Source organism: Limanda limanda, chromosome 3 (assembly GCF_963576545.1).
Source record: "Limanda limanda chromosome 3, fLimLim1.1, whole genome shotgun sequence".
In the NCBI taxonomy this organism is placed as follows: domain Eukaryota; kingdom Metazoa; phylum Chordata; class Actinopteri; order Pleuronectiformes; family Pleuronectidae; genus Limanda; species Limanda limanda.
This window is the reverse complement of record NC_083638.1, coordinates 2,857,306-2,884,779: the sequence shown is the minus strand read 5'-3', so window position 1 is coordinate 2,884,779 and position 27,474 is coordinate 2,857,306. Positions and strand designations below refer to the sequence as shown.

The 27,474-nt window shown below is 42.0% G+C and overlaps 1 protein-coding gene across 1 annotated transcript in view; it reads right to left on the bottom strand.

Annotated features, from left to right (window-relative positions):
* The window catches only part of LOC132998811 (NACHT, LRR and PYD domains-containing protein 3-like), a 35,019-nt gene extending 8,808 nt beyond the window's left edge, over positions 1–26,211 (bottom strand). Inside the window, exons 1-8 of the mRNA XM_061068558.1 lie at positions 26,121–26,211; positions 25,264–25,361; positions 6,389–6,495; positions 6,169–6,273; positions 5,706–5,939; positions 3,736–5,538; positions 844–1,017; positions 138–311 (exon numbers count right to left, since the gene is read on the bottom strand). Coding sequence (XP_060924541.1) covers positions 138–311; positions 844–1,017; positions 3,736–5,538; positions 5,706–5,939; positions 6,169–6,273; positions 6,389–6,495; positions 25,264–25,361; positions 26,121–26,211 — 2,786 coding nt within the window. The remainder of the gene's footprint in view (positions 1–137; positions 312–843; positions 1,018–3,735; positions 5,539–5,705; positions 5,940–6,168; positions 6,274–6,388; positions 6,496–25,263; positions 25,362–26,120) is intronic.
* Between the last annotated feature and the right edge of the window lie 1,263 nt (positions 26,212–27,474).

Below are 27,474 nucleotides of genomic sequence, written 5' to 3'. Positions count from 1 at the left end.
TGTCACAGCTGAATTAATGAATGGATTCAAGTTAAGTATGAAGAGGAATTATGTTAAATTAGAATTAAATGAGATCAATTGGGTATAAATGCTGTATTATAGATATGAAATCTACAAAAGTCAGTCAGTGAATTAACCTCAGAGTCTCCAGTCGACAGGTTGGACTCTGTAGAAAACCACACAGCTCCTTCACTCCTGAGTCCTGCAGGTCGTTGTTACTCAGATCCAGTTCTCTCAGATGAGAGGGGTTTGACCTCAGAGCTGAAGCCAGAGAAGAACAGCTGATCTCTGACAGACTGCAGTTCTTCAACCTGAATAAAGAAATATGAATATTAGAATGTGTCCTCCTGTTGTTGTGGATCGTAATCATGTCAACACAGACTCTCAACATGCTGCTGACCTCAGTCCAGTCTGTGACCTGAAGATAATTATCAGATCAGACATGTTGGACCATTGTTTCATCAGCTTCTTCTCTGTGTGTTGGTCACTGAGCAGGTTTGTGTAATTAAACACTGTTTAAAGTAGGGATGGCTCCTGATGTCACTTCCTGTTTGTTTCTATATATTATCAACTGTCCATCTGTTTCAATAAGAATGTGTCTTATTTTGAAAACCTCAGGAGGACGAGTGCTCGGCCTCAGTCCACATGTTATTTACTGACACTTTCTCAGTGATCAGGAGCAGGTGAGTGCAGGTGAATGGAGTTGATGAGGTGGACGTGACTGACAGGCTGGGTGAGGGACAGATGACTGAGGGACAGTGAGCAGAGCAGAACTGAGACAGTTTAAATAAAAAATGAACCAATAAGAAAGAAAGTTGGAAAAGTGAAGAAGGATTTAAGGACCTCAGAGTCTCCAGTCGACAGTTTGGACTCTCCAGTCCAGAACACAGGAGCTTCACTTCTGAATCCTGCAGGGAGTTTACACTCAGATCTAGTTCTCTCAGATGTGAGGGGTCTGACTTCAGAGCTGAGGCCACAACTTCACAGTGAGTCTCTGAGAGTCGACAACCATCCAGTCTGTAATTAAAGAAAATATCAGTTAGAATAAAATCAGAAAACACAACATTCATACAAAACGTGATCATGTGACCCTCACCCTGGTAAATCCCCTTTTGTCTCATGAACATGTTAGAAACTCCTCAAGAGAATCCTTTCAGATTTGTTAAATTAAACAAATAACCAAACCTTTACCTAATTAAATGAAATGTGAAATCTGAATCTGAATCTGATTCCATCTGCAGAAGCAGTGTTGAGCCAGTTCACACTTAAAAAGAACAGGGGGGGGGGGTTCATGGAGCATGCCATAATGCGTTAAAATAATTAACACCTTAATTCAATAAATTAATCATCCCTCGTTAACACCTTAATTTGGACAACCCTTATATATATATATATATATACATTGCTGTGAAAAAGTATTTGCCCCTTTTGCCCCTTGCTGATTTTTTTTTTTTTTTGTATATTTGTCACACTTAAATGATTCAGAGCATCAAACAAATTTTTATATTAGACAAAGATAACCCGATTAAATACTAAATGCAGTTGCGAAAAAGTAATTGCCCCCTAAACCTAATAACTGGTTGTGCCTCCCTTCGCAGCAACAACTGCAATCAAGGGTTTTTGATAACTGGCAATGAGTCTCTCACATCACTTTGGAGGAATTTTAGCCCACTCTTCTTTGCAGAATTGTTTTAATTCAGTCACATTGGATGGTTTTCGAGCATAAACGGCTTGTTTGAGGTCATGCCACAATATCTCAATCTGAGTTAAGTCAGGACTTTGACAAGGCCGCTCTGAAACCTTCATTTGTTTTTTTTTTAGCCATTCTGAGGTGGACTTGCTGGTGTGTTTCAGATCATTGTCCTGCTGCATAACCCAAGTGCGCTTGAGCTTGAGGTCACAAACTGATGGCCGGACATTCTCCTTCAGGATTTTCTGGTAGCGAGCAGAATTCATGGTTCCATCAATTATGGCAAGTCGTCCAGGTCCTGAAGCTGCAAAGCAGCCCCAGACCATCACACTACCATCACCATGTTTGACTTTTGGCATGATGTTGTTTTTATGAAATGCTGTGTTAGTTTTACGCCAGATGTAACGGGACGCACACCTTCAAAAAAGTCCAACTTTTGTTTTGTCAGTCCACAGAATATTTGCCGAAAAGTCTTGGGGATCATCAAAATGTTTTTTGGGAAATGTGAGACGAGCCTTTGTGTTCTTTTTGGTCAGCAGTGGCTTTCTCCTTCAAACTCTCCCATGGATGCCATTTTTGCACAGTCTCTTTCTTATCGTTCAATCATGAACACTGACCTTAACTGAGGCAAGTGAGGCCTGCAGTTCTTTAGATGTTGTTCTGGGGTTTTGTATCACCACTTGGATGAGTCGTTGATGTGCTCTTGGAGTTATTTCGGTAGGCCGGCCACTCCTGGGAACGTTCATCACTGTTCCAAGTCTTCTCCATTTGTGGATAAAGGCTCTCACCGTGGTTCACTGAAGTCCCAAAGCCTTACATTACATTTCATTAAGCTGACGCTTTTATCCAAAGCGCCTTACAATAAGTGCATTTAACCCGAGGGTACAAACCAAGAACAACAAGGATCAAGAAAGTACAATTTCTTCAAAAATAAAGCAAAACTACAAAATGCACTTAAAGTGCCATTTAAGTGCTACTAAATTGTTAGTTTAAAAAATTTTTAGACTTTTTATTTTTATTTTTTTATTCAAGGTATAGTCGGAATTGGTATGTTCGACTATAGAAATGGCTTAGAAATGGCTTTTTAACCCTTTCCAGACTGATACATGTCAATTACTTTGTTTCTCATCTGTTTTTAAATTTTTTTAGATCGCGGCATGATGTGTTGCTTTTTGAGATCTTTTAGCCTACTTCACTTTGTCAGACAGGTTCTATCAAAGGGATTTCTTGATTCAATAGGTCTGGCACTAATTAGGCCTGGGCGTGGCTAGTAAAATTGAACTCAGCTTTCCAAAAAATGTGGTAAATCACAGTTCATTCATGGGCAACTACTTTTTCACAGAGGGCCAAGTAGGTTTGGATAGCTTTTCCCCCTTAATAAATGAAATCATCATTTATAAACTGCATTTTGTATTGACTCTGTTTTGAGGTTATCTCTGTCTAATATTAAAATTTGTTTGATGATCTGAAACATTTAAGTGCGACAAATATGCAAAAAAATAAGAAAACAGGAAGGGGGCAAATACTTTTTCACAGCACTGTATGTAAATAAATAAATATATGGCAAACTCCAGCACAGTGATCGCTTGGATTTCACTCTCCACACCTGATCTATTTGCTCTTATATGTAAATGAGAAAAATGAGAATGTCTATTATGAAACCAAATGTCTTCGTATATTTAAGTACACATACGTATACATACGTATAAACACACACACACACACACACACACTCCAGCCAGTAGCCACTTATCCTTTAGCGGTCTCAGGGGCCTGGAGCCAATCTCTGCTGACACTGAATCTCAGTCTCCAATCAAACTAACTCCGATCTACATGTCTTTGTGTTTGTGGAGGAAGCTGGAGAACCAAGAGAAAACCCTGCAGACACCAGGAGAACCTCCTCCTCACAGAAAGGCTGCACTAACAGTGTTGACCACTGCAACACCATGCTGCCCAAAACAATGAGAATCATTTAACACTGAGTGTATTTGAAGAACGACTCATCTCCACTGATTGAACATGTTATTGATCATGTCTGGACTCACCGAGCCTTCCTGCAGTTCCTCACAGCTGGGATGAGTCTCTGTCGACCCTGGTTTGATGTGTTGAACTTCTCCAGGTCCAAATCATCCAGAACCTCCTCTGACATCTGCAGCATGTAGGCCAGAGCTGAGCAGTGGATCTCAGAGAGTTTCTCCTTCGATCTGTTCTCTGACATCAGGAACTGTTGCATCTGCTGATGAACTGAATGGTCGTTCATCTCAGTCAGACAGTGGAAGATGTTGATGCTTCTGTCAGGAGAAATGCCATCACTCTGCATCTCCTTCAGGTTGTTGATGACTCTCTGGATGATCTTTGGATTGTTCTCTGTCCGACCCAGCAGGCCTCCTAAAACTCTCTGGTTGGACTCCAGACTGAGGCCGTGAAGGAAGCGAACAAACAGGTCCAGATGACCATTTGTACTGGTGAGGGATTTCTCCATGGTTCTCTTCAGGAGGTCATCCAGGGAGAAGGTACTGTCTGTGTCCCCATATATTCCCAAGAGGTTATTGAGTTCTTCTGTGTTCTTCTTGGTGTAACAGTGGAACATGTAGACTGCAGCCAGAAACTCCTGAACGCTCAGATGAACAAAGCAGTAGACTGATTTCTGAAAGATCACAAACTCTCTTCTAAAGATCTCAGTACAAACTCCTGAGAACACTGAGGCCTCTGTGACATTAAGACCACACTGCTCCAGGTCTCTTTGGTAGAACATGATGTTTCCTTCCTCCAGATGTTTAAGTGCCAGCCTCCCCAGCTTCAGGAGAACGTCCCTGTCAGCCTCCGTCAGCTGCTGTGGAGTCGTCTCATGTCCCTCACCGTACTTGTTGTTCTTCCTCTTTGTCTGAACCAGCAGGAAGTGTGAGTACAGGTCAGTCAGGGTCTTGGGGAGCTCTCCTCTCTGGTCTGTGGTCAACATGTGCTTCAGAACTGTAGCACTGATCCAGCAGAAGACTGGGATTTGACACATGATGTGGAGGCTCCTGGACGTCTTGATGTGTGAGATGATTCTGCTGCACAGCTCTTCATCACTGAATCTCCTCCTGAAGTACTCCTCCTTCTGGGCGTCAGTGAAGCCTCGTACTTCTGTGACCCTGTCAACACATGCAGGAGGGATCTGATTGGCCGCCGCAGGTCTGGAGGTTATCCAGACGAGAGCCGAGGGAAGCAGATTCCCCCGGATGAGGTTTGTCAGCAGCACGTTGACTGATGACCTCTGTGTGACCTCAGACACAAGCTCCCTGTGGTTGAAGTCCAGAGAAGATCTGCTTTCATCCAGGCCGTCCAAGATGAACAAAGGTTTACAGACAGCGAGCGTCTCTGCCGTGAGCTTCTGTAACGCTGGATGGAAAACACGGAGCAGCGTGAGGAGACTGTGCTGCTGGTCCTTCACCAGGTTCAGCTCCCTGAACGAAAGCACAGTCAGCAGACCCACATCCTGGTTCTCTAAACCCTCTGCCCAGTCCAGAGTGAACTTCTGCACTGAGAAGGTTTTTCCAACGCCAGCGACGCCGTTGGTCAGGACGACTCTGATGCTGCTCTGCTGGTCAGTGGGGGCTTTAAAGATGTCGTGGCACTTGATGGGAGTGTCGTGGAGGATCTTCATCTTGGAAGCCGTCTCAAGCTGCCTCACCTCATGTTGAGTATTAACCTCTTCACTCTGTCCCTCTGTGATGTAGAGCTCAGTGTAGATCCTGTTGAGGAGGCTTCTACTTCCTGTTTCATCACTTCCTTCAGTCACACGTTCACATCTCCACCTCAGACTGAGCATATGTTCATCTAAACCCTCCTGCAGACCACGATCTGCTGAAAGACAAGAAACAATGTCAGAGACAGAGAATCTGAGAATCTGCTGATTGTTTTCATCAGATACAGAAAAACTACAGAAAATAAAAGCTTTTTAACTTTGTGCTTTTCTAACGATGTTAAATGTTGATGCTGTATGAAGGAACAAAATAAAACCACAGCAGACACATGTACAGTGCTGCTCTGACCGGCTGTCTGACCTCCAGCTCCTGTTCTGGATCTTTGTCCACACTGGGGACAGGAGGAGTCTCCTGAAGAACCAGACTGGTCCCAGTATGAGGTGATGCACTGTCTGCAGAACCAGTGTCCACAGCTGGTGGAGACTGGATCCTTCAGGACGTCCTGACACGAAGCACAGCAGGACGACTGCTCCTCCTCAGAAACATGACTCCTCTTCCTCTCCCTGTGAAGACATTTCCTGATAACTCACATGTCACAGTCACAGGTTGTCATTACTTCTGTCAAGAAGGCTTTGTTTCACATCGTGTAGGTTCTTGGTGGAGGTCTGAGCTCTTTGAGTGATTCTGAGAAATTAGTCACCAACTTCAATGAAGCTGTGTCCTAATGCAGGGGCCACACTCGAGGAAACTAGATCCTCTTCAGAGCAGTTCACAGTAGAAACAGTCTCTTACTCTGTGTGTGAGGGTCCAGGTTCATTACTGAAGTTTAGAGTAAGTCCTTTGGACTGGTCACTCTTCAGAGACAGACAGCTGGACCCTGGAGACTCTGCTCTCTGTCTGTGGTCCTGACCTCTGCAAACACAAACATTTTTTTATTCAGAACACATCATTCACTGGTTCATTCTCTGAGGATTCAGTTTGGAGGTTCACATGTTTGTAGCAGGTCTCTTACTTTGTGTGTGAGGGTCCAGGTTCATTACTGAAGAGTGGAGGATCATACATGGACCAGTCACTCTTCAGAGACACACAGCTGAACCCTGGAGACTCTGCTCTGTTTTCCTCTTCCTCCTCATAACCACTCATCTTCAGTCTGAGAGGAAAAACAGTGTGAGCTCAGGGGTACCAGGACAAACAAGTGTGTTCAAGAAACACACCCAAAAATACCAAACACACAAACACACACACACACACACACACACACACACACACACACACACACACACACACACACACACACACACACACACACCAGCTAAGGTGACTGTAACATATGATTCTAAAAACACGTTCTGTTATTAAACACTTGATGAACAGATGAAGATAAAAAGTGAAACTGTGAGTTAACTCTGTTAATTAGTCCTATGAAGGCTCTTTGTTCCACAGCTGCTGTTCACATCTGTCTCTGGGATCCGATCACATGACGTCTGTCACCAGGTGTGAACTGACAAACTTAGAGTCATGTGATCAGCAGACGGATGTTAACAGCAGGTGTGAGAGTGAGACAGTGAAACTTTCAGAAAGTTGTGTTCACACTCACCTGCTCACTTTCCTTCCTTTTGCTCATCCAGGTGAAAATGGAGTCTGACACCTCACTGTTCTCATGCTCCTCCACCGTGTTGAACCAGTTCCCTCTTGAAAACACCCAGTTCAAAGTCCAGTTCATACATATAAAAATGAACTTGTTAATTTTTTATTGGGATAGTATTTTAGTTAATAATCGATGGAGTCGGATCATTGATCCAGATCTTCACTTTAACACTGAGTCCTGACTGTGAGCGTCTCCTGTTACTGAGACGTTTAATTTTGACTGGTCATTTTTCATGATGTTTAAATGCAGCTTCATAAACTGTGGAATCAAACCAACACTAAGTGACTTTGTGCTGATCAGGTCCTGATAACTAGTGATGATTGTTTATTAGTTCCAGTGAGAGCAGAGTGGAGGAGGACACAGAAACTCCAGCTCGGTACAAACCAGCTGATCACTGAGCAGCTGAGGACCGGAGAGAAACTGAGCAACTGCTTCAAGTGAACGAATCTGCTGCTCTTATCTTATATCAAGGTGTGAGTCACTGGGGGTGAGGGGGGAGGGGCCTCATACACACACATGCACACACACACACACACACACACACACTACCTCACACACATGCACACACACACACTCACAAACTCCAACCCACAGGCACGTACACACACACACACACACACACACACACACACCCTGATGTGTGTTTATCAATGTATTTATTCCTTTGCTTTTATTATAAGATTTAGTCCCCGTTCCCCCCTCTGGTCCCACATATCGTTTCACGACATAGGGAAAAGAAAAAAAATTAAATTAGTAAATTAATAAATAATAATAAATAACCAACCCTTCCTTCTTATCATACTGGTGAAGTAAATGATAAATCAAAAGAGCATGTAAGCCAATCAGCACTAGATGAGTTGAAATGTATTGACAGTGTGCATCAATGATGAGTGCTTCATTTGTCCTGTAGTGTCTTTAATTTAACTATGTATTTAATCATAGACCCCGAGCAGACTTGAATTCTCCCGGTGATCCCTTCAAGTTGTATTAGATTTTCCTCTAAATTTAAGAACATCAAGAGTGACGAGCAATGGTGACTTCCACTCCAGCAATCTTCTTCTACGTGCTAACAAGAATGCAAAGGTGTCAGTGCCGTGTTTACAGCCTCAACAAGGTGTTTGAAAATAGATGTCCAGTAACCTAGTACATGAGGACCAAAACATGCATTTGCTGTTGACATGTGACACCTATTACATGCATCTGTGACACTGGGATATGTTTTGGAGAGAATATGAGCTTTTACCAGAGAAATTGAGTTGAAATGGTCGGTATCAATATATGATGACACCTGGGCACAGGGCGGCTGTGGCTGAGGGGTAGAGTGGTCGTCCTCCAAACTGAAGGTCGGCGGTTCGATCCCCAGTCTGAACCATTCCGAATTGTCCTTGGGCAAGATGCTGAACCCTCAATAGCCCCCCATAGAATAACAAAGTGCTGCAAGTAGATGCACTGTATAAATGTGTGTGTGAATGGGTGAATGTGAAACTGTACTGTAAAGTGCTTTGAGTGGTCATCATCAGACTAGAAAAGCGCTATATAAATACAAATCCATTTACCATTTACCTGAAAGCAATTCACAGCACAGGCTTGTGAATGAATTTGCGTCAGCAGTTGTCGACGTTCGAATGTGTGTAGAAGTAAAGCAATGGCGTGTCAGATTATTTATTGTATATGAGCAGACGCAACATGGGAACAGAAGCAACCCTGAACCCTTGATTATTGGGATTCTCATCAAAAATCTTAAATATGAACACCGACACAAATACTGTTAGATTCTCTGTTAGATCTAAAATTCTGTTAGATGTGATTTACACTTTTAACATATTGTGTCGCATAAAATATCATAAAAACACTTATATCATAGAATTTTCTGCTCCATACAATCGTCTGCTGTCATCCAGTGATGGTTCTTCTGTTTATCCACCAAAGAGCTGATTCAGACTTTTTATAAATAAAAACCTGTGTTAGAAACTGTGTGTGTTAGAGAAATCTTACATGATGAATAATTAATGGAGGGTTAGGTTTCAGTTTCTGAGATGAAGTGTACACTGTGTGTGTGGGTCACTGCTACACAACCTTTAGATACTGGACAGAGAGTTCCTGACACTCTTTTTACCGTCGTACATGTGTGCAGCCTGTGTGGCGACACATATCTGGAACATATGTGGCCTACATGCAGAGAGGATGACTAATAATTCATAAGTTGTTGCTAAGAAGCTTGGAGAGTTCGGGGGATGGGGGGGGTTTGATCCCTGCTGTGAGCTGGCGGCTCCAGGACGTCTGATATTACACACATGTAATATGTGCCAGTGTAGAGGGGGGGCTGCTGCAGGGCTGTTCCACATACAGACACACTGAACTCGTGTGTGTGTGTGTGTGTGTGTGTGTGTGTGTGTGTGTGTGTGTGTGTGTGTGTGTGTGTGTGTTTAAGTCTGAGATTGAACCAGAAAACCGATCTACAACATGTTTCACTTCCATTAACACACATTATGTTAAAGGAGCATTACAACATTTTTAAAGAATCTCTGTCTCTTACTGAGGTAGTAGAGTGTAAATAAAGATGGACGACACATCTCCATTTCCTCGCATTGTACAAAAATTCAGCCGTAATATCCTGGATGCGAACACTGCCATCTTGTGGCAATGACTTAATTTGAAGTCTGCGCAGTTGTGATGGTGGAGTGGAGCTTTGGTATCGACGTCCCGTTCATCTGTGCTCTCTGCGAATCGGAGACTAGTCCTATATTTCTTCTCTTTTATCTCTGTGTTTGGTCTCCACAACCTCCTCTGCTCTATATCACTACCTGACCAATCAGGAGTGAGTCTCAGCTGCCAATCAAGACTTCAAGATGACGAAATGACAGAAACCATCTTTAACAAACATTTATTAATTTGTTCGATCTATGTCCCAACTCTCTCTCACTTCTTCTTCCACGTTCTCTCTCTCTCTCTGTAGCGAGGGGTAGGAGAGCATCATACTTCCTCATCATCATGCAGTCATGTGGCGTTTGCATGACAACACGCAGATAGGATGACACGCCCCCTAACAAAGCCGAGCCGAGGCTGATACTCTCGACTCAGACTGGAAGCAGTTGACCAATCACAACAGAGCGGACCCAGCCGACTGGGTTTTACCAGGAGGGGCCTTAAAGACACAGGAGCTAAAAGCAAGTGTTTGAGACAGAGGCTGAAAAGAGGAGCTGCAGCGATGGAGAGTTTCGGGAAAGTGTTTTCTGAACATTTTAAAGTAATTACACTAAATTAAACATGAATATGAGCAGGATATGTTTCCTTTAATGTAAAAAGGAGATGCCCCCCCCCCTCTCTCTCTCTTTTCTCTCTTTCTTCTTCCTTTTTATTCACTCATTTACTTATTCTTTTTTTTTTGTGTGTTTTCTTTAGTTTTTTGTATTTTGGTTTCCTTTTAATTTATTTATACTGTGCAGCTTTAATACTTAATTATTACCTAATAGAATTTACAGTTATCTATCTTTCATTATTATTATTATTATTTTCATTGAGTTGTGTAATGTATTGTTCGTATGACCACGTTCATGTGGTGACCTTTGTTCAGTTGGTGGCTCCAGTTTGTAAATTCATAATTTTTGAATCTTCACTTCATACACCAACAAAACAAACTCTTAATGTCAGTCGCAGGTCAGTCACCTGATTTTCATTGTCATTGACGACACTTTCCGCCTGAGCCGTGTTTCAAACCGATGAAGAATGATTCTGTGTTGATTTGTAGAACAGATCCAGTTCATCATGTTTCCACCTGACCGAGGATTAAACCTCTCTGATTGGCTGCGTCTGTCTGAAGTCGACCTCGGTGACGGAGGAAGTGGAAACATGACACAGTTGTTCTTCTCCCACTCTCTCATTTAGATCCTCTCATGAGAATCAATTTCCAACAAAAGAATGGAGACAGAAAACTGACGGAATAATTCACCAACAGAAGCTCGGTGCTATATTTAGTCCTGGAGCCATTGATTAAAAATGGAGAAGTGCCACTCAGTGGAGCAGAGCACAATATAGGAGGAAGAGACAGAAGCGGGAGGATGGGGGGGGGGGTGCGGATTAATTGATGAATTTGGTTTGGTGAACTGTGCCACTCATTGTCTGAGCCACAATGAAATGTGCCTCCGACACAAATGGAATCTATTTTCCCGTCTGTTCTCTATTATCACACTGATGGTTTTTCATTTCTTATCCCGTCCGAGCGTAATTCAATTTCTGTCGGAGAACAAGCGAGTCGGGTTCTACAGAGAGACGTCGTTACAGAGGGGACGTCGGGATAAACAACGTGACTTCAATTATTCATCAGGTCACAGAGACCAAACTCAACCTGGTTACACTTTATTGGTCAGAACCTGGTTTTCAACTGGCTGAAGTTTGACACGTTTCAACTTATGGATCATCAATACCTCTGATCCTCAATATGTGGAGTCCCAGCAGACGTCAGTCGAGAGGCGGAGCTAACCCTGGTCACGTGAACTCTAACCCACATGATGTAACAGGTTGAGTCAGAGCACATGTTAACGCTGCGTGTTAACCTGAAGAGACAGCACGACCTTTGACCTGATCGCACACTCTACAAACAGATGGACGACACGACGACTCATTAAAGTGAAGCCAAAGTGCCTTTAATGCCCCCTGGTGGTTGGCTGCAGTATCAAAAAACTCCACCTTCTTCATGTTAGCAGATGGGACATGGACCAAACTGAAAAAATCGAACGACATGTAAAATAAATGTTGGTCAAAGATGGTTTCTGTCATTTCAGGTTGTTCATATGTTCCTGATTCATAGTTATAGTTATTTGTTGACACTGACTCGGGATTGGTCAGGAGCAGCTCCCCCCCGATCACCACAGCACAGACTGCAGATTACATCATCATCACGAGATGGCCGCGTTTGTATCCGAGATGTTTTATCTTCGTGCCTGGAGGAAGTGGAAGAGACAAGTCGTCCATCTTGATTGACAGTCTGTAGCTGTATCTTGAAGACTGATAACGACGCGACTATTTCCGTGGAACAGCAACAGTTCCGTCCTGTCTGTGATGAATCTTCTTTTTCTTCTCAGTCTGTATCACGGACGTGTGACCGAGATCAAAGACAGCGAGATTATTCTTTTGATCTTAATCTTTTCATACATGTTCATCTCTTTGGAATCTGAACAGTTTGCAGATAAACAGAACATTTTAAACTTTGTTAATTAATTTGTATTTACAGTTCTGGAAATATGTTGCTGTTTGTGAAATGTTTTTCAGTTTTATTTCACGATGAAGATGTTTCGTGTGTGTGTGTGTGTTTGTGTGTGTGTGTGTGTGTCTGTGTGTGTGTGTGTGTGTGTGTGTGTGTGTGTGTGTGTGTGTGTGTGTGTGTGTGTGAAACTGCTTACCTGGAGAAAATTGTGGAGTTGATGAGCCCACTGTGACCTCATCTCCTCACTGTGTCACCTGCTGACGTGCACAGCGCAGTGGGATTGGATTGTGTGTGTGTGTGTGTGTGTGTGTGGGTGTGTGTTGTGTGTTTAGTGTATCTAGTTGTGATTTCTTGGATGTTATGGGCTGATTTTGATGATAACAGCTCTTCTCTGTCAGCGTTCTACACAAAACCTCCTCTAAGCATTTCTGCCCCTTTGGTACCAAGCAAGCTCCTGCACACACACACACACACACACACACACACACACACACACACACACACACACACACACTCTCTCTCTCGCTCGCTCTCTCGCTCTCTTCATTAGTTTCTGTTCTCTATGTTTTAATCTCCTGTAATGAAACCAGATTAAAAACTAATTTATTGCAGCTCGTTTAAATAAACTTGTTGTAAAATGATTTCCAGGGGAAACAAACTTCTCTATTAAAATCAGTGCAATTAAAACACAACAATATATTATTTATATTCGGTGATTGAGACTTTACTTTATTTTTAATTTTCCCTTTGTGAGATCACGTCTTAATAAGAAACCTCATATTCTCCACTGTTTACTGATCTAATATATTCAGATGTCTTCATAAATTAGTCTTGACGATGTTTCCTCTGTGATATCAGATGAAAAGTTGTTCTACATCCTATTTTCTCATGTTTTTTCTTGCTCTGCGTGTGTGTTTGTGTGTGTGTGTGTGTGTGTGTTGCAGTGGCATCTTGCTGAGCCTCTAACACACTTATTGATTGATGTAACTGAGGAGCAGCGGCTAAGTGGATGTAAACTGATAGAAGCTTTTCTGTGGAGGACACATCTCTGTCTGGACTTTTACAAACGTCTTCTCCATGTGAAATAATCAGCAGGAGATTCGATGCTGGTGGAGAGAAAATGTTTCAACTTCCTGCTTTAACTCCATGTTTTTACTGTTTCTCATATTTCATCAAATATGTGAAACAAACCAATGTTTAATAAATGAGATAAATAATCTTCTTTACAGTTTTTCATCAGCTTAAATAATTAAGCTATGATGAAAACTATGATGATGATGATGATGATGATGATGATGATGATGATGATGATGATGATGATGATGATGATGATGATGATGATGATGATGATGATGATGATGATGATGATGATGATGATGATGATGATGATGATGATGATGATGATGATGATGATGATGATGATGATGATGATGATGATGATGATGATGGACAGGAACCACTTCATTACTCACAGAATCACCTCTGACTCAACATGTATACAAATAAACGATTTTAGAACAGAGGAAACAAACACATTAAGATGTTTATTGGACGAATTAAGCTTCAGTCGTTTTTTATTTCTCATATTTATTTCATATACAATACACAAGGAGGGACGGGGTAATTACACACCTCATTTCTTTAGGATTTATTCCTCGCTGCTGTTTGTTTGTTTGTTTGTTGTTCACGCTCTCTCTCAGCCTCAGGCAGCGTCACATGTGTCACACAGCAAGACGTGACCTGTTGTATTTATAGTTCAATCTGATGATGGAAAACACACACACACACACACACTTCTTTCTCTGATCATTTAATATCCAGAGTTAAAAACCACCAAGTTAAAATGTGTATCATAAAAATGTGATTACAAACGGGATAAAAAGTAACTGTTGAGGACCAAGTAAATTCATCTTTACGTTGATTAAAGCTACAGATTTCTGCAGTTTTGAAAAATCATTTTCGACATTTAGAACACAGGTCAGAATGATTTTAATGCGAACACAACGTTTATTTTAACCAAACTGGGTTTGAGACGATGATTCACTGATTTAATTCTCCAGACAAACATTTCTGTGTCAGTTTGAACTCGTTTTGTGATGATTTGATGAAATGAGATTTATGAACTCCTCAGTTTTCAGCCGGTGAATAAACAGATGTGATGATGATGATGTGTCAACACCAGCTTTAAAGTTTGAGATGAGCAGAACTCCACCACTCAGGTTTCCTCATATTTTTAACTCCATTCTTTTTCCTGCACCACACATGTCGGCCGATTGTGTTGATCAAGCAGCAGGAATAAGTCACTCAGAGGAAATAGATCCTGTCAGACGAGCGGCTGACAGGTAATTTCCCAGTGAGCTGCGGAGGAAATGATGAAACAACACAACAAACACTAACGTCATATTTCATCCCGAGCAGCAGAACGAGACGGAAAGACAGACGGCAGTTTGAGACGTGTCGGCCGCTCGTGCTCTCGATACTACTTCAGTTTAAAATCTGACAGGAAAAACACAAAGCTCATTTTTAAATACATAAATAAAAAACAAACAAAAAGAAAATAAGTGAGAGACAAATGGAGGAGGCGGCTGGGGTCACTCCGTCACGTCAGAATAAAAAAACCTTGTCAATATAACACTTTCATCAAAAACCTGCAGATAGACACTTCACAAACACATTTCAACAACACACTTCAACAGAAACCCCACAAGCTGCACGACAATATACTTCACCCACAGATTATATACAGACCCTTACGCAACTTTAGTCCCTATACAAACACTTATATACTGCTTGTTTATTTATTCGTCAGTGAAGTGTGGGTGGGGATGATGTGGGTAAAGAGCCTGTTTCCTCAGCAGAGCAGATAATGTGACTCATTGACCGTGAGACGAGAGGCTGAGGCTGATTCAGAGGTTGTCATAGGGACGCTTCTGCTCGCCGTCATGGACAAGAAACCAAGGAACCGTGAAGGTCGTTGTCTAATGAGGACGAACACACACACACACACACACACACACACACAGACACACACACACATACACAGACACACACACGCACACACACACACACACACACACACAGGACTGATTTAATGACAAAGCCATGTGATAAATCAAGGCTCTTATTGTATGTGATGCTCTCTCGGGGTTTGATTAACCTTTATTTATTCGGTTTGTTTGGTTCCTGCAGTTCATCCGATGGTTGATCATGAGCAGATTCTAATCTGATCTGAGATATTTCATCTTCATTTCTGGAGGAAGTGGAGACGTCGTCCATCTTTATTTAGAGTTTGCTTCAGAACACAAAGGTTCCCGGTGTCAGTATCTTCGTTACATTTGGGCTCAGTTGTCTTTATGTTCAGTTGATTCTCAGTTTGGTCCGATGTCGTCTTTAACTTTCTCCATCGTGGCTGCAGCCTGGAGCTCGTTATGGAATAATCTGATCAAACTGGATCTGCTGTCAATGCTGCGACCTTTCCCTTTTCCCTTGAGGTTACCATGGAGACCTTCAGGGATTCCTCCAATGAAAAACTTTTTCATTAAAGAATCAGTGAGTTTAGAAACTGTTCGCTTGAGTAAATTTACAGAACACATCGGTGATGACAGGGACATTTTGTTTCTCATTGAATTCGCAGCCGGAATCTCTCTGAGGTTTGATGTCATTAATTCTGCTTGAATTGCTGAAGTACACGATCCTGAGCTGGAATCTGTGGCCCCAGATCCCAGTGAGTATTTGCAAGAAAAAACATCAGCATTCTTATCTGTAGTGACCTTAAAGTCGAATGCAACCATGAAACTGTCCAACAGCCCGAAGTAGCTGAAGTTACAGAAATGCACCAAGTGACCTGCGTCAGTTTTAGAACAAAGAGTTTAGCAAAGTCAGCGAAGTGGAGGACTGAGGCGCTGACTAATCGCTTCTTCAAGGACGGGAAACCCGGCTGCATTCATCATTCCACTTTGCCACAATGCAGCGCCTGGCCGTATGCTCGCTGCCGTGTGGAAGCAGACGTTTGAGGAACAATAGAATTTCATAGAGTTTGACATTAACCTCTTCCAGGAACCCTTTGGTTTGAAGGATTCCATGTTGTGGCCTCTTTCTGCAGCCAGGACCTGGAGGTTTCAGTGGAACTCAAAGACGTCAGGACCAAACTGAATAGATAACTTTTAGTTAACCGTGTGTGTAAACGTGTTTTAAATCACTGCTCTTGCTGTTGAACTTCCTGGCTTTTCTTATTTCCTGGCTTTTCATGCTTTCCCTCCAATTTCTCTTGAGAACCAATCAGTTGTCAGTATTTAAACTGTGGTGTCGTCATTTCCTGGAATGTTTGTGCTTCTCACCTGACTTTGGACAGGTGGACTGTTTTACCTGGAGTCTGAACATCTTCCTGTTTCACCTTTGTACGACTGAACTGAACCAGCTGAGCAGGTGAAGCAATAGAAGTGTGAAGCTGATGAATGTTGAGTTAGTAAGTAGATAAAAAAAAACATCCACCTGGGGGTTTTTATGTTGTTGCCCAAAATAGTTCCATGATTTAACTTCCTGTAAAAATACAAATTGTTATGTATCCTAAAATATCTGTTCCTATAAAACGTTTGTAATCGATTGCTTTATCTTGTGTAATGAAATCTTTTCACATTATGTGTAAAATATAGTTGCTATTGTTTATTAATCAATAAAATATACAGATGAATGTTTTTCTCTTGATGTGTGCATAAACAGTTAAAATAAGACAAGTTCCACTCACCCTAAATCATGATGAGTAAAAAAATTAAAATTTGAAAGTAAGAAACTAAAAAAATTACAAAAACTGTTAATGTGATTGTACTTTTTATTATTTTTTTTTATTATCATGAATAAAAATAAATAAATATCCAAAATAAGGACAAACATGAAAAATGTCAGGAGGAGAAACGCCATGTTGAGGCAGGACACAAACAGCTTCCTCTTGCTTTGTTATATTTGAAACCATCGTCCGAGCTGCAGAGACGAGGGGGGGGGGGGGTGGTCACTGCCTCTGGTCTCCGGGCTCCTTCATCATGAACTCACCCGGTATCGATCTCTGAGATCCACAAACTCAAACCTTTTCCGTTCCGTGCGGTAACGGTGCAAAGCTAAATGTCAGAGAAATGTCAAAGCCTTCTGGGCTCCGATTAGACGTGAGGCTCAGAGGTCGGACGGGAGTCAGCGGCTCGACGTTCATCCAGTCGACGTCTTCCTGCCGACGCACAAAAGGCCAACGTGCAGATACTTAGCAGAGCACCCCCCGAGGCCAGAGACTCATTAGGGCCCATGTTGTGTCACAGGGACAAAGAAAAACAGATAAAAGACAGAAGAGGAATAAAAATCCTGGATTGTTTTTTATCTATTTATTGAACCTGGAACATGAACCATTCATAAGAGACTTTAAATCAGAGCTCAGGATTTTAATTGTCTAAATTTATTCAGAGTTTTTATTCAGGAATGAATCTCTCACTTGTATTGGACGGCCATCGTTCTCTCCGTGACGCCGAGCCGAGACTCTGACGGACGATCGTGTCGACACCTTCACGGCTGAGATTAAATATGGAGGCAGCAGCGCCGCTTTGTCATCACAGAGGATTGTGCCGAGCGACGCACAATCCTGAGGATGGATTCGACGAAGATGAACCACAGAGACCAACGAGAGGGAGGAGACACTTGTCAATCCGCTTCATACTCTGATGTTCAACTTTGTACAACCACCATTTTATAACACCTCCGGTAATAATTATTTTTTTCTGCCGTAGAAAAGCAAGAACGACCATGAAATTAACTTTGGCTCAGAGCTGCACAGGGACTCGTGTTCAGTTTATTACCTCAGACCAACGCACATTAATTCACATTCCACCAGACTGGATATATATATATATATATATTTAAAACTCTATTTCTCTCTATATGTGGAAGCATTGATACGTGACTATTCTCTAACTTTCAGTGCAAATATTAAGATTAAAACCCCCAAAAGGAATAATAAATATAAAAGCACCTTCGTTGATTCTTAGTAAAACCTTTTAAGGACATTATCCTCTCTGACACACACACCTGATCTGTCCACCGGTCTCTGAAACACTTGTGCTTGTGTCATTTTCTATTTTGCATCTTAAAATCTTTTGCTTTTTAAAATCTCCTCTCTATTCAGCCAAGTTCAGATGAGACGACTTTCAAAGTCGTCGCACAACAGACGACTTTCTGTCTCCTGAGTTCATACAACATGAGTGACGTACAACAGGAGGTCAGTCATGTTGTATCATGGGTATCGATCTGATCCATGTTTGACTGGTATGTCCGGTTCGCTGTGATTGGCTGTAGTTGTTGATGATTGGTCTGAAGGTTTAGGCTCAGGAGGTTCAGCAGGTTGTTCTCGGGTAAGATACTGAAACTGTGTTGGTCATGAATAGAATCACTGATTGTTTTGATATAATGAAGAATAATCATTAAGAGGTTCAGTTCAGGAGCTTGGTCCTCACAAGTATAACAACACATGTGTGTGTGACAGTGTGTGTGTGTGTATCTGACTCATATCATACCAGCGGATTGTAGATTAACCTTTGACCCCCTCAGTGTTCCAGCTGCTGTTGATGTATACGAGACATTTTACAGCAGTTTGCCCCCATGTGGTGATAATGCTCATACCTCGCCAGCGGCGGGGGGGGGGGGGGTAATGGAGGACATCAATCACTCACTGCGGTGCGACCGGGGGCAGAGCGGTTTATCCGAGGGAGACGTCGCCTGACTCTGACAATCAGAGTCAGTTTCATACTTAAAATATTTCTAAGGCGTTAAACAAATGAAGGTGAAAAAATACATAACAATATATATAAACATATAAAACAACATCAATAAAATCACCTTTGATAAAAATGTATTTAACGTCTATTTAGATTGATTTTTCACTTGGTCCATGTCCCATAAGCGAACATGGTGGAGGCGGGTTTTACGACCAATACTGCAGCCGAGCACTAGGGGGCAGTCAAGATGATTTTTGGAGCTGTCATGTGGTTACATCTCAGTTTATTTATTCACTCCTCCAACAGAGATCAGACGATAATAACATCGCTGAAGTGATTTTAATGTAAAACTAAATGTACGTGTGATTTAGCTGCTGTTGTTCATCTTTCCTGTTCATAAATCCCATATATTCTTATGAAAGTTTCCTTTCAAGTTAATATGTTATAGATCAACGTCTTTAAAGACCAATCACTTGTTAATTCTTTATAGGCCTTTACCCAGTTGACTTATGACCCATTCTGCTTTTTATAAATCATCTGCTTGGATGAATTTAACGATACGTGTGTGTGTGTGTTTGCCAAAGTTGCTGCTGCTATAAAAACCAGGGCGGTTGAGAACAGATATTTTACGACACTATGAAAGACCAAATGTGCAGGTAACAGAAAGCGGTTAAAATGTAAAGAGATGTTTTATTTCTCTTCAGAGGCTCGTTCAGAGTTTCCTCGTCTGTGCAGCTTCTAAACTGACGATGCGCTAAAATAAAACCATGTTTTCCTGAAACGGGTTTGAAAGAAAAGGAGATTTTTTATATTTTATAACCAGATAATCACGTGTCCATTCATGCATGATTTTTACAAGTGAGGGTACAGCCCTTTGCAGTGTTGCATTATGGTTAATTTGTAGCCTTTTGATGTTGAATGGCTTAAAAATTAAAATAACAGATTAAAACCAAACATGAACCTTTGAACAAGCGACTTCCTGCTTTAACACTGGTTCTGAATTACAATGTTCAGAAATATCCATCGTCAACAAGGAGTGTAAATACAGATGAACGATGTATCTCCACTTTCTCTCGTCGGCATTAATCCAACTAAAATATATATATACATAATGCACTATTCCACATAATTGCACTATTGTTGTTCTATTTTTTTCTTGAGCTGTATATATATATTTAGATATATACATTTTATTTTCTATTTTTATTTTATTTATATATTTTTTTTGGTTGTATTAACTTGAGCATTGCTAGAAGAGAGCCTCTGAGTCAAGCATTTATTGCCAGCGACTGCTTAATGTTATTGTTGTTCATTTGATAATAAAAATCTTGAATCTTGAATCTTGAATACCTTAGATATGAATGCTGCCATCTTGTGGTGATGACATGATCTGGATTGTTTAGCGTAGCCGTGGTATCAAGATCCAGCCCATACACACGTTCGACCAATCAGGAGTGAGCCTCAGCTGTCAATCACGATGTCTCAGTCTGCTCAGACGTTTAATTACGTTTTTGTGGGGTTTGGTCAATTCTCCATCCGGTAACATGGAGGAGGCAGGTGTTTACGACCTACAATGCAACCAGCCCCTAGGGGGCGATCATCCATCTTCACTCACAGTCATTTATCCGTCCATGGATTTTGCTGCTGTTACAAGTTCTTAGCTTCTCTCTCACTCTGTTGCTCACTGTGATTGACAGTGTAATGACTCTGACACGCTTGTTAAAAACTTTATGGATTTGTTTACAGTCCACTGATGCAGCGGCCCATCGGGGGGGATCATCCCGGTGGTCTGATGATCCACCTGTGAACCAGAGAAAATCTGTCAAACGGCCGAGGATGAAAATGAAAGAACAAGTGAGGAAGAGGAATATTGATCTTTAACAATAAATCTTCATTTCTATCTGATTCTCTTTATTTAGTCACTTCCTCGTCCTGCATCTTCTTTGGCTACTTTCTAATTTGAACAATGAAAAACTCACCATCAGGATTTTACACTCCTGACATCACCGGTTTCTTCTTCAGTTGTTTCCTCGACCTCTGCACTTTTAATTTAACACGTCTATAAATCTGTGAGCAATTAATTAAAGAGAAACATGATGCAATCGAGCTCTGGCTGTGAGACACTGAGGAGGAGATTGTTCTGGAAGAAGGTGACGAGATGTGGAACTGACGACCTCAGCAGATCCTTCTTCTCTCTTCTGCATCGTTCTTCTTTCTCCTTGTTCTTCGTCTTTCTTCATCTTCTCCGTCCTCCTCTTTTTCTTTTCCCCTTGGCATCCCTGAGGTTCAGTGTCAGGTCGGGGGTCGTGCGTGAAGTCACCTGGGCCACTCTAACGGTCCATGTAGCTGATAACCTTCTCTCACATATCTACACAGTGAACAGCAGAGCATCATGGGAAGCGGTTACTAGGCAACAACATGTCACATCTCTGCAGCGTCTCAGTGGAAAACCTGTGGTGAACAGTGAAGAAACGGGATTTGAGTTCAGGTGTTCAAAATCGTCCGATCATATCTGCGAAACTCCAGGTTTACATCCATTCAGATTCGTTCGCTGTTGTCAGAAAGTCTTGACTCTCTGCTGCCCTCTAGTGGATAAACTGCCTAACAACCACGTAAGTGTACGGTGGACGTGGACAGTGACGGTTATATCGGTTGAAATGGGTCGTATCTCTTTGTATGTGAGGGAAGTATGAATGTGTTTAGCAAATTAAATCTATTTTTTCAGATTTTAATTGTCACAAATTTTTATCAAGAGGTTTTCTTTTTACGTTTTTCAATGTTTGTCGCTTCACCAAACTTCCTTGAACTGCGTTGACTCTCAGCTGTTAAAACATGGACTGTAATTATGAACTTATCTTTTCAAATTTTCAATTAGAATTGAAAATAATTTTCAATTATAAATCCACATTTCAACAACAAAAGGGATTTTCAGAGGCCAAGTCTGATAAATGTATCCGGTGCCTCCAGTTTGTGTCGTGTGGGTTTAGTTTGTACTGATGTTATTTTATTCTTAAAGTTTTTAGTCTGTAAATAACTGTTGGTCGGTTTTCCACACAATCACGTCTGCAGCGATAAATCTCTTTTCTTTCTGTAAACTGGTGACGTGCTGTCGAAGCTCACGTCTCTGACATTTGGTCTAAGGGGGAGGATGGGGGGGGGGGGCAGAGTTCGTATCAGTCCGATAAACCAGCGCATGAATCTGAACTTTCACTGACCTTTCAGACGTCTATCGCTCTGCAGCGGTCACGTTAATGACCCGTCAGCCTGACTGATCCCTGAGAGCGCTGAACTGTGACACACACACACGCACACACACACACACACACACACACACACACAAAAACACACACACGTACACACACACGTACACACACACACACACACACACACACACACACACACACACACACACACACACACAGCTCAAACTACACTTGGAAAATGTCTTCATGATGTCACTTTTCTATCATTTTTTTTTTTATAAAACATGAAGTAACCATATTCAGAGGAGAAGGAGGCGGAGCCTGCACCCACTGAATGAAACTCGCTGTCAATCACACGGTGGAATCCAACCCCCAATGGTAACATAAGGTGAAATGAGTTTAGATGTACTCTGGATGTTCACGCTGTCCGATGGTCCTGCAGGTTTTGGTCTCGTTGAACTCATTGAATTCTTGAGAGCGACTTGCAGGTTCGGCCTCAGATGCTTCTGGTGCTTTGACAGAAGGAAACCCCTGACATGGGGGCGGAGCTACAGTCGTCCTCATGCCGACATCCAGAGATCAAACTAAAAAGCCACAGCAGCTTCTGGGCTGACTCAGCAGCCTCATCCTCCCAGGATGAAGACGAGGAGGAGGAGGATGAAGAGAAGGAGGAGGAGGGAATAAAGCAGAGGAGAGGAAAGTGCTGTCTTGATTTTGATAAGCAGCCAGCGGAGTCACTGAAGCTTTCATCTGGGACCTTGGCGGGTGGGGGGGGGGTGGGGGGGGGGTCCGGTTTCTGCTTCACTAAGACAATCAGACAGACGCTAATCCATCTTCATCTGTTACAGCTGCAGCGCTGCGTGCACAACACAGCCTCTGTAGGGAAATACATGCAGCACACACACACACACACACACACACACACACACACACACACACACACACACACACACACACACACACACACACACACACACACACACACACACACACACACTTTGCTGAGCCAGTTAAATTAGGTAAAAAAACGTCCTTTTTGCATTTCGGGATGCAGAGCGACCTCCTCACATCACTTGATTCAGTGTTGAAATATGATGAAGTATAATTCAACATTATAAAATAAACTTTGCAGCCTCATCATCAAACCAGGATCAGATTTAACTGCTGATGTATACAAAGATTGATTCAGGATGAGACTTTACAGACGTTACAAAGATGCTTATTTACTTAAAAACTTGAATAATCTAAAAAAGATGCTGTTTGTACTAAAACAGTAACACAGATGGATGACCAATCAAACATGTTTTGTTCTCATTTCTTCTTCTTGAAATTTTCGGCACATTAGAAAGTTCAGACGTTTTAAAACAAAATCCTTGTTTCTCATTCATTACCTTTTCTTTAGTTTCATAAAGAAACACAACACGTTTTAAATAAATGATAAATGATCATTCTGATGTCAGGTGTGAAGCGACAAACCAGAAACTGATGATGCAACCAAGAACGTCAGTGTTCTTTCTGCTTCAGGTTTCTTTTCTTTTTTTTATGAATTTCTAGAAAAAGAAAAAGAAGATTGAATGTTTTGCTGAGGAGATTAAAGGTCAAAGATCAGACGATGGAAAACAACCAGCCTGTTGTCAGGCCTGTTTGTCTGTTAAGTGAAGGTCCAGAGAATGATCCTCCTTCGTGGACAGATGGAAGAGAAACTCCTGTGTTGTGTGTCTGTTGTGTGTCTGTTGTGTGTCTGTGTGTTAAAATCCGCTGCAGCTCTCTGAGGCTCGGCCATTTACCACAGATGCAGCACGTCTTTGCATTAAAAACATACAACCTCCATTAGAGCTTTAGGTTAATGGCCTGCTCAGACAGCACATCAGTGGAGGAGCAGATCTGCAGGAGAGAACCTCCCTCTCCCTGCTGCTACATCGGGCGAGTTAGAGACGCACTCTGCAGATCAAGATGGACGACACGTCTCCACTTCCCGTTTGTTTTTTGTCAAATGACTGATGAAAACCCAAGTCATCAGTGACTTGAACTCTTGAGCAAACATCAGTGTGATAAGAACGACCTGAAATGACAGAAACCATCTTTAGGAAACATTTATTTATTATTTATATTTATTTTAACCTCAACGTTTTTAGGTTTGGTCCATGTCCCATCTGTTATAACCTATACTGCACTCAGCCACCAGGGGGTGATTCAGATGATTCGGCTTCTCACTGTTACTCTCCTGCTCTACGCTGATAATTGATTAACAAGCTGTCGTCTGTGGGACTTCATGTTTACTTGTCTTTATTTGCAGCAAATCGTGAACATGAGAAGCACAAGTAGAAACATTCTGTCTCTCTCTCTCTCTCTTCTCTCTCTCTCTCTCTCTGCTAATGAAAGAATGTGGGATGAAATCAGCATTCAGTCGGCGTCCGGCTGCAGAGTTGACGAGAACCAGTGAACTTCTAATTGTCTTCAGCTGCCGATCAGAGCGCTAACGGTGTAATTAGAGGCCTGTTCTCCTCTCGTTGATTTCACAAAAATTAAATCAATTGTTCATCATCATTCTTCTCGTTTTCACAAATGCTGAAACAAAGATGCTGGAGTCAGGAACGTTCACATTAATTATCCTTTTTAATTCTTGATACAGCGAAGCTCATTTTTAACATCAGACCGTTTGAATGTTGCAGCAGGAGAAGTTTTGTGTTTATTCGCCTGTGAGTCTCAAAGGATTCTTCAGTGAAACAGTTTGGTATGAAGCAGGAATCCAGAGGTTCTCATCTCTAACAGGAGCCGCTGTCCGTCGTTCAGGATGTTGTGGAAATGATGGAAAACATTTTCCTCTTGTTGAACGAGTTTCAATCTGTCAGATCAGCTCCTGGAGGTTAAACTGTGATTCAACAGGAAGCAGCTCTGCTCACTTCCCTGTTCGCTCGCTCGGTCCGTGATGTTCCATTCATGCTCCTCGTGTTCACAGGGCGACAGACCACGATGCCATGTAATCATCTTTCTGTCGCTGCTCAACACAGAGAAAGGAAAGAGGCGACAGGAAATTGAAAGGATGTTCAGCTGCTTTTATTCACAGACGTCTGCACTGGTCACCTGTGATTGGACGATGCCACGACCAAAGGACTGGAACATGCATTTTCTTTTTGCTGTAGCCGAGTCGCTCTGTGCTTCTGAAGAGAAGGCAGACGTGTCTGGATGAAGGAAAGACGGAGGGAGGAGGTTTCACTCACAGCATCTTACCTGATAGAAACACACTCTGCTGCACAACAGCTGGTTTTAGTAACACCTGAACGCCGGCATCCAAACTTAAATATTTCTCGAACAAGCCGTGGATTTTGTAGGATTTCTTTGTGCTGCTGGTGACTGGTGTGTGAAGAAGTGTTCTTCTTCTTTAGACATTACTCCAATATGAGATGCAACAGGGGAACGATTAACGGATCTACACGAGAGCGAACACTGGACTAATCTGTAAAGCTTCTCCGTCATCCACGTCATGGTGTGTTAAAGAGTTGTGCGAGTCTACGTAGGAAACTGCATTTGCTTGTGTTTCTTGAAAATGTTTCACTTCTTATCCAAAAGAACTGGTTTCACCATTCTTGTGAACACGATATCTCAAGACTGGTTCTTCAAATCAAATGTTCTCTAAGACAAAGGGATTAACTGCTTAGATTTCTGAATATGATATTTAAAGTCTGCCTTCAGGGAATTTCTTTGTACTTTGTCCAGTTGTCACTTGAACTCAGAGGTTTCAGTATTAAGCTTGTACCAGCTCTTACTACCATGTTTTGTTAATAATAATAATAATAATAATAGTAGTTTATAATTTCAAGAAGTGTGAAGACAGAGGAGTTTTCAGTCAACGTCTCATTCACCAACTGGTTTCCGCTCATTAAACAGCCTGTTAAATCAGGTGCACAGAGATGTTCAGATTACTGACATGGGACTCGAACCTGTGACGTCCACGCCGACCAGGCGCCGCCGCACGTTTCCCTCTGACACGTGTCGTCTCCTCGCCGCTCGCGCCCAATCACAGTCTCCCATGGAGCGCTGCCCAAGTGGTGAGGAAATGTGTTTGGACTCGGATGTTTCTGTGACCCGCTGAAGCCTCTTAGTCTGTGTGTGTGTCTGTGTGTGTGTGTGTGTGTGTGTGTGTGTGTGTGTGTGTGTGTGCGTGTTAGTGTGTGTGTCAAGCTGTTCAGGGTCTGTGTGTCCAGACCTCATTAGACAGTGATCTCTAATTTGCATCAAATGGCAACTGAATCGATGTTTCTAGTTAATGTCTTCATGGTCTCAAGATATTTGTTAACTGTGTGTGTGTGTGTGTGTGTGTGTGTGTGTGTGTGTGTGTGTGTGTGTGTGTGTGTGTGTGTGTGTGTGTGTGTGTGTGTGTGTGTGTGTGTGTGTGTGTGTGTGTGTGTGTGTGTGTGTGAACTCCAGGACAGTCAGGTGGCTAATGAAGCCCGCAGCGTAACGAGGAGCCAAATAATGACGACAAACTCTCAGGGTGTCTGACCTTGACGAGTTATTCTAGAAACTGCTTTCACTCTCTCACACACACACACACACACACACACACACATGCTCGACTCACTATCTAAGTATCAGCTGTCAATTATCAGCTGACGTCTCAGCTCATTTTTTCTAATAACTAATTAAAACCAAACTTCAATATGAGCATTTGAACATATGTACGATACAAACTACCTAACAATACTTTTTTAGTTTGGTCCATGTACCGTCTGCTAACATGGGGGAGGCGGGGCTTATGAGCTATACTTCAACCAGCCACCAGGGGACAGATAAAGATGCTTTGGGAGTTGTCATGTCCACCATCTTTATTTATGTGATGAACAGAAATAAATTACAGTGATAATGAACAAGTGCCTCATCTGGAATGTCAATCTATTTTCTTTGAGATTTTAACATAAACATTTAATATAAACGTAATCTTCTCTACAAAGTTTCTGAGATCTCAGGGAAATGTTGCCAGTGCGATCAGGCTCGGATGAGTCTGCTCAGCTATGATGAGAAAATGATTGCTACTAGGATATGCACAGCCAGCCGCAGGTAGGATGAGAATAAAATAACTGGTAATTGTTTCTGTATCACAGACTCTCCGCTCTCTCTCTCTCTCTCTTTTCATCCAGTCTTTTCTTTTTCTCTTTCTTCTCCGGCTTTGATGTGCCTGTGACTCTTATTTTCATTTCCTCGTGTCTCAGTTGTATTTGTTCAGCCTCGTGTTTGCACCGGCTCCAATTATCTGAAACCTTTTATCTGGAAGTTACTGGTTGATGATGTTTCTTT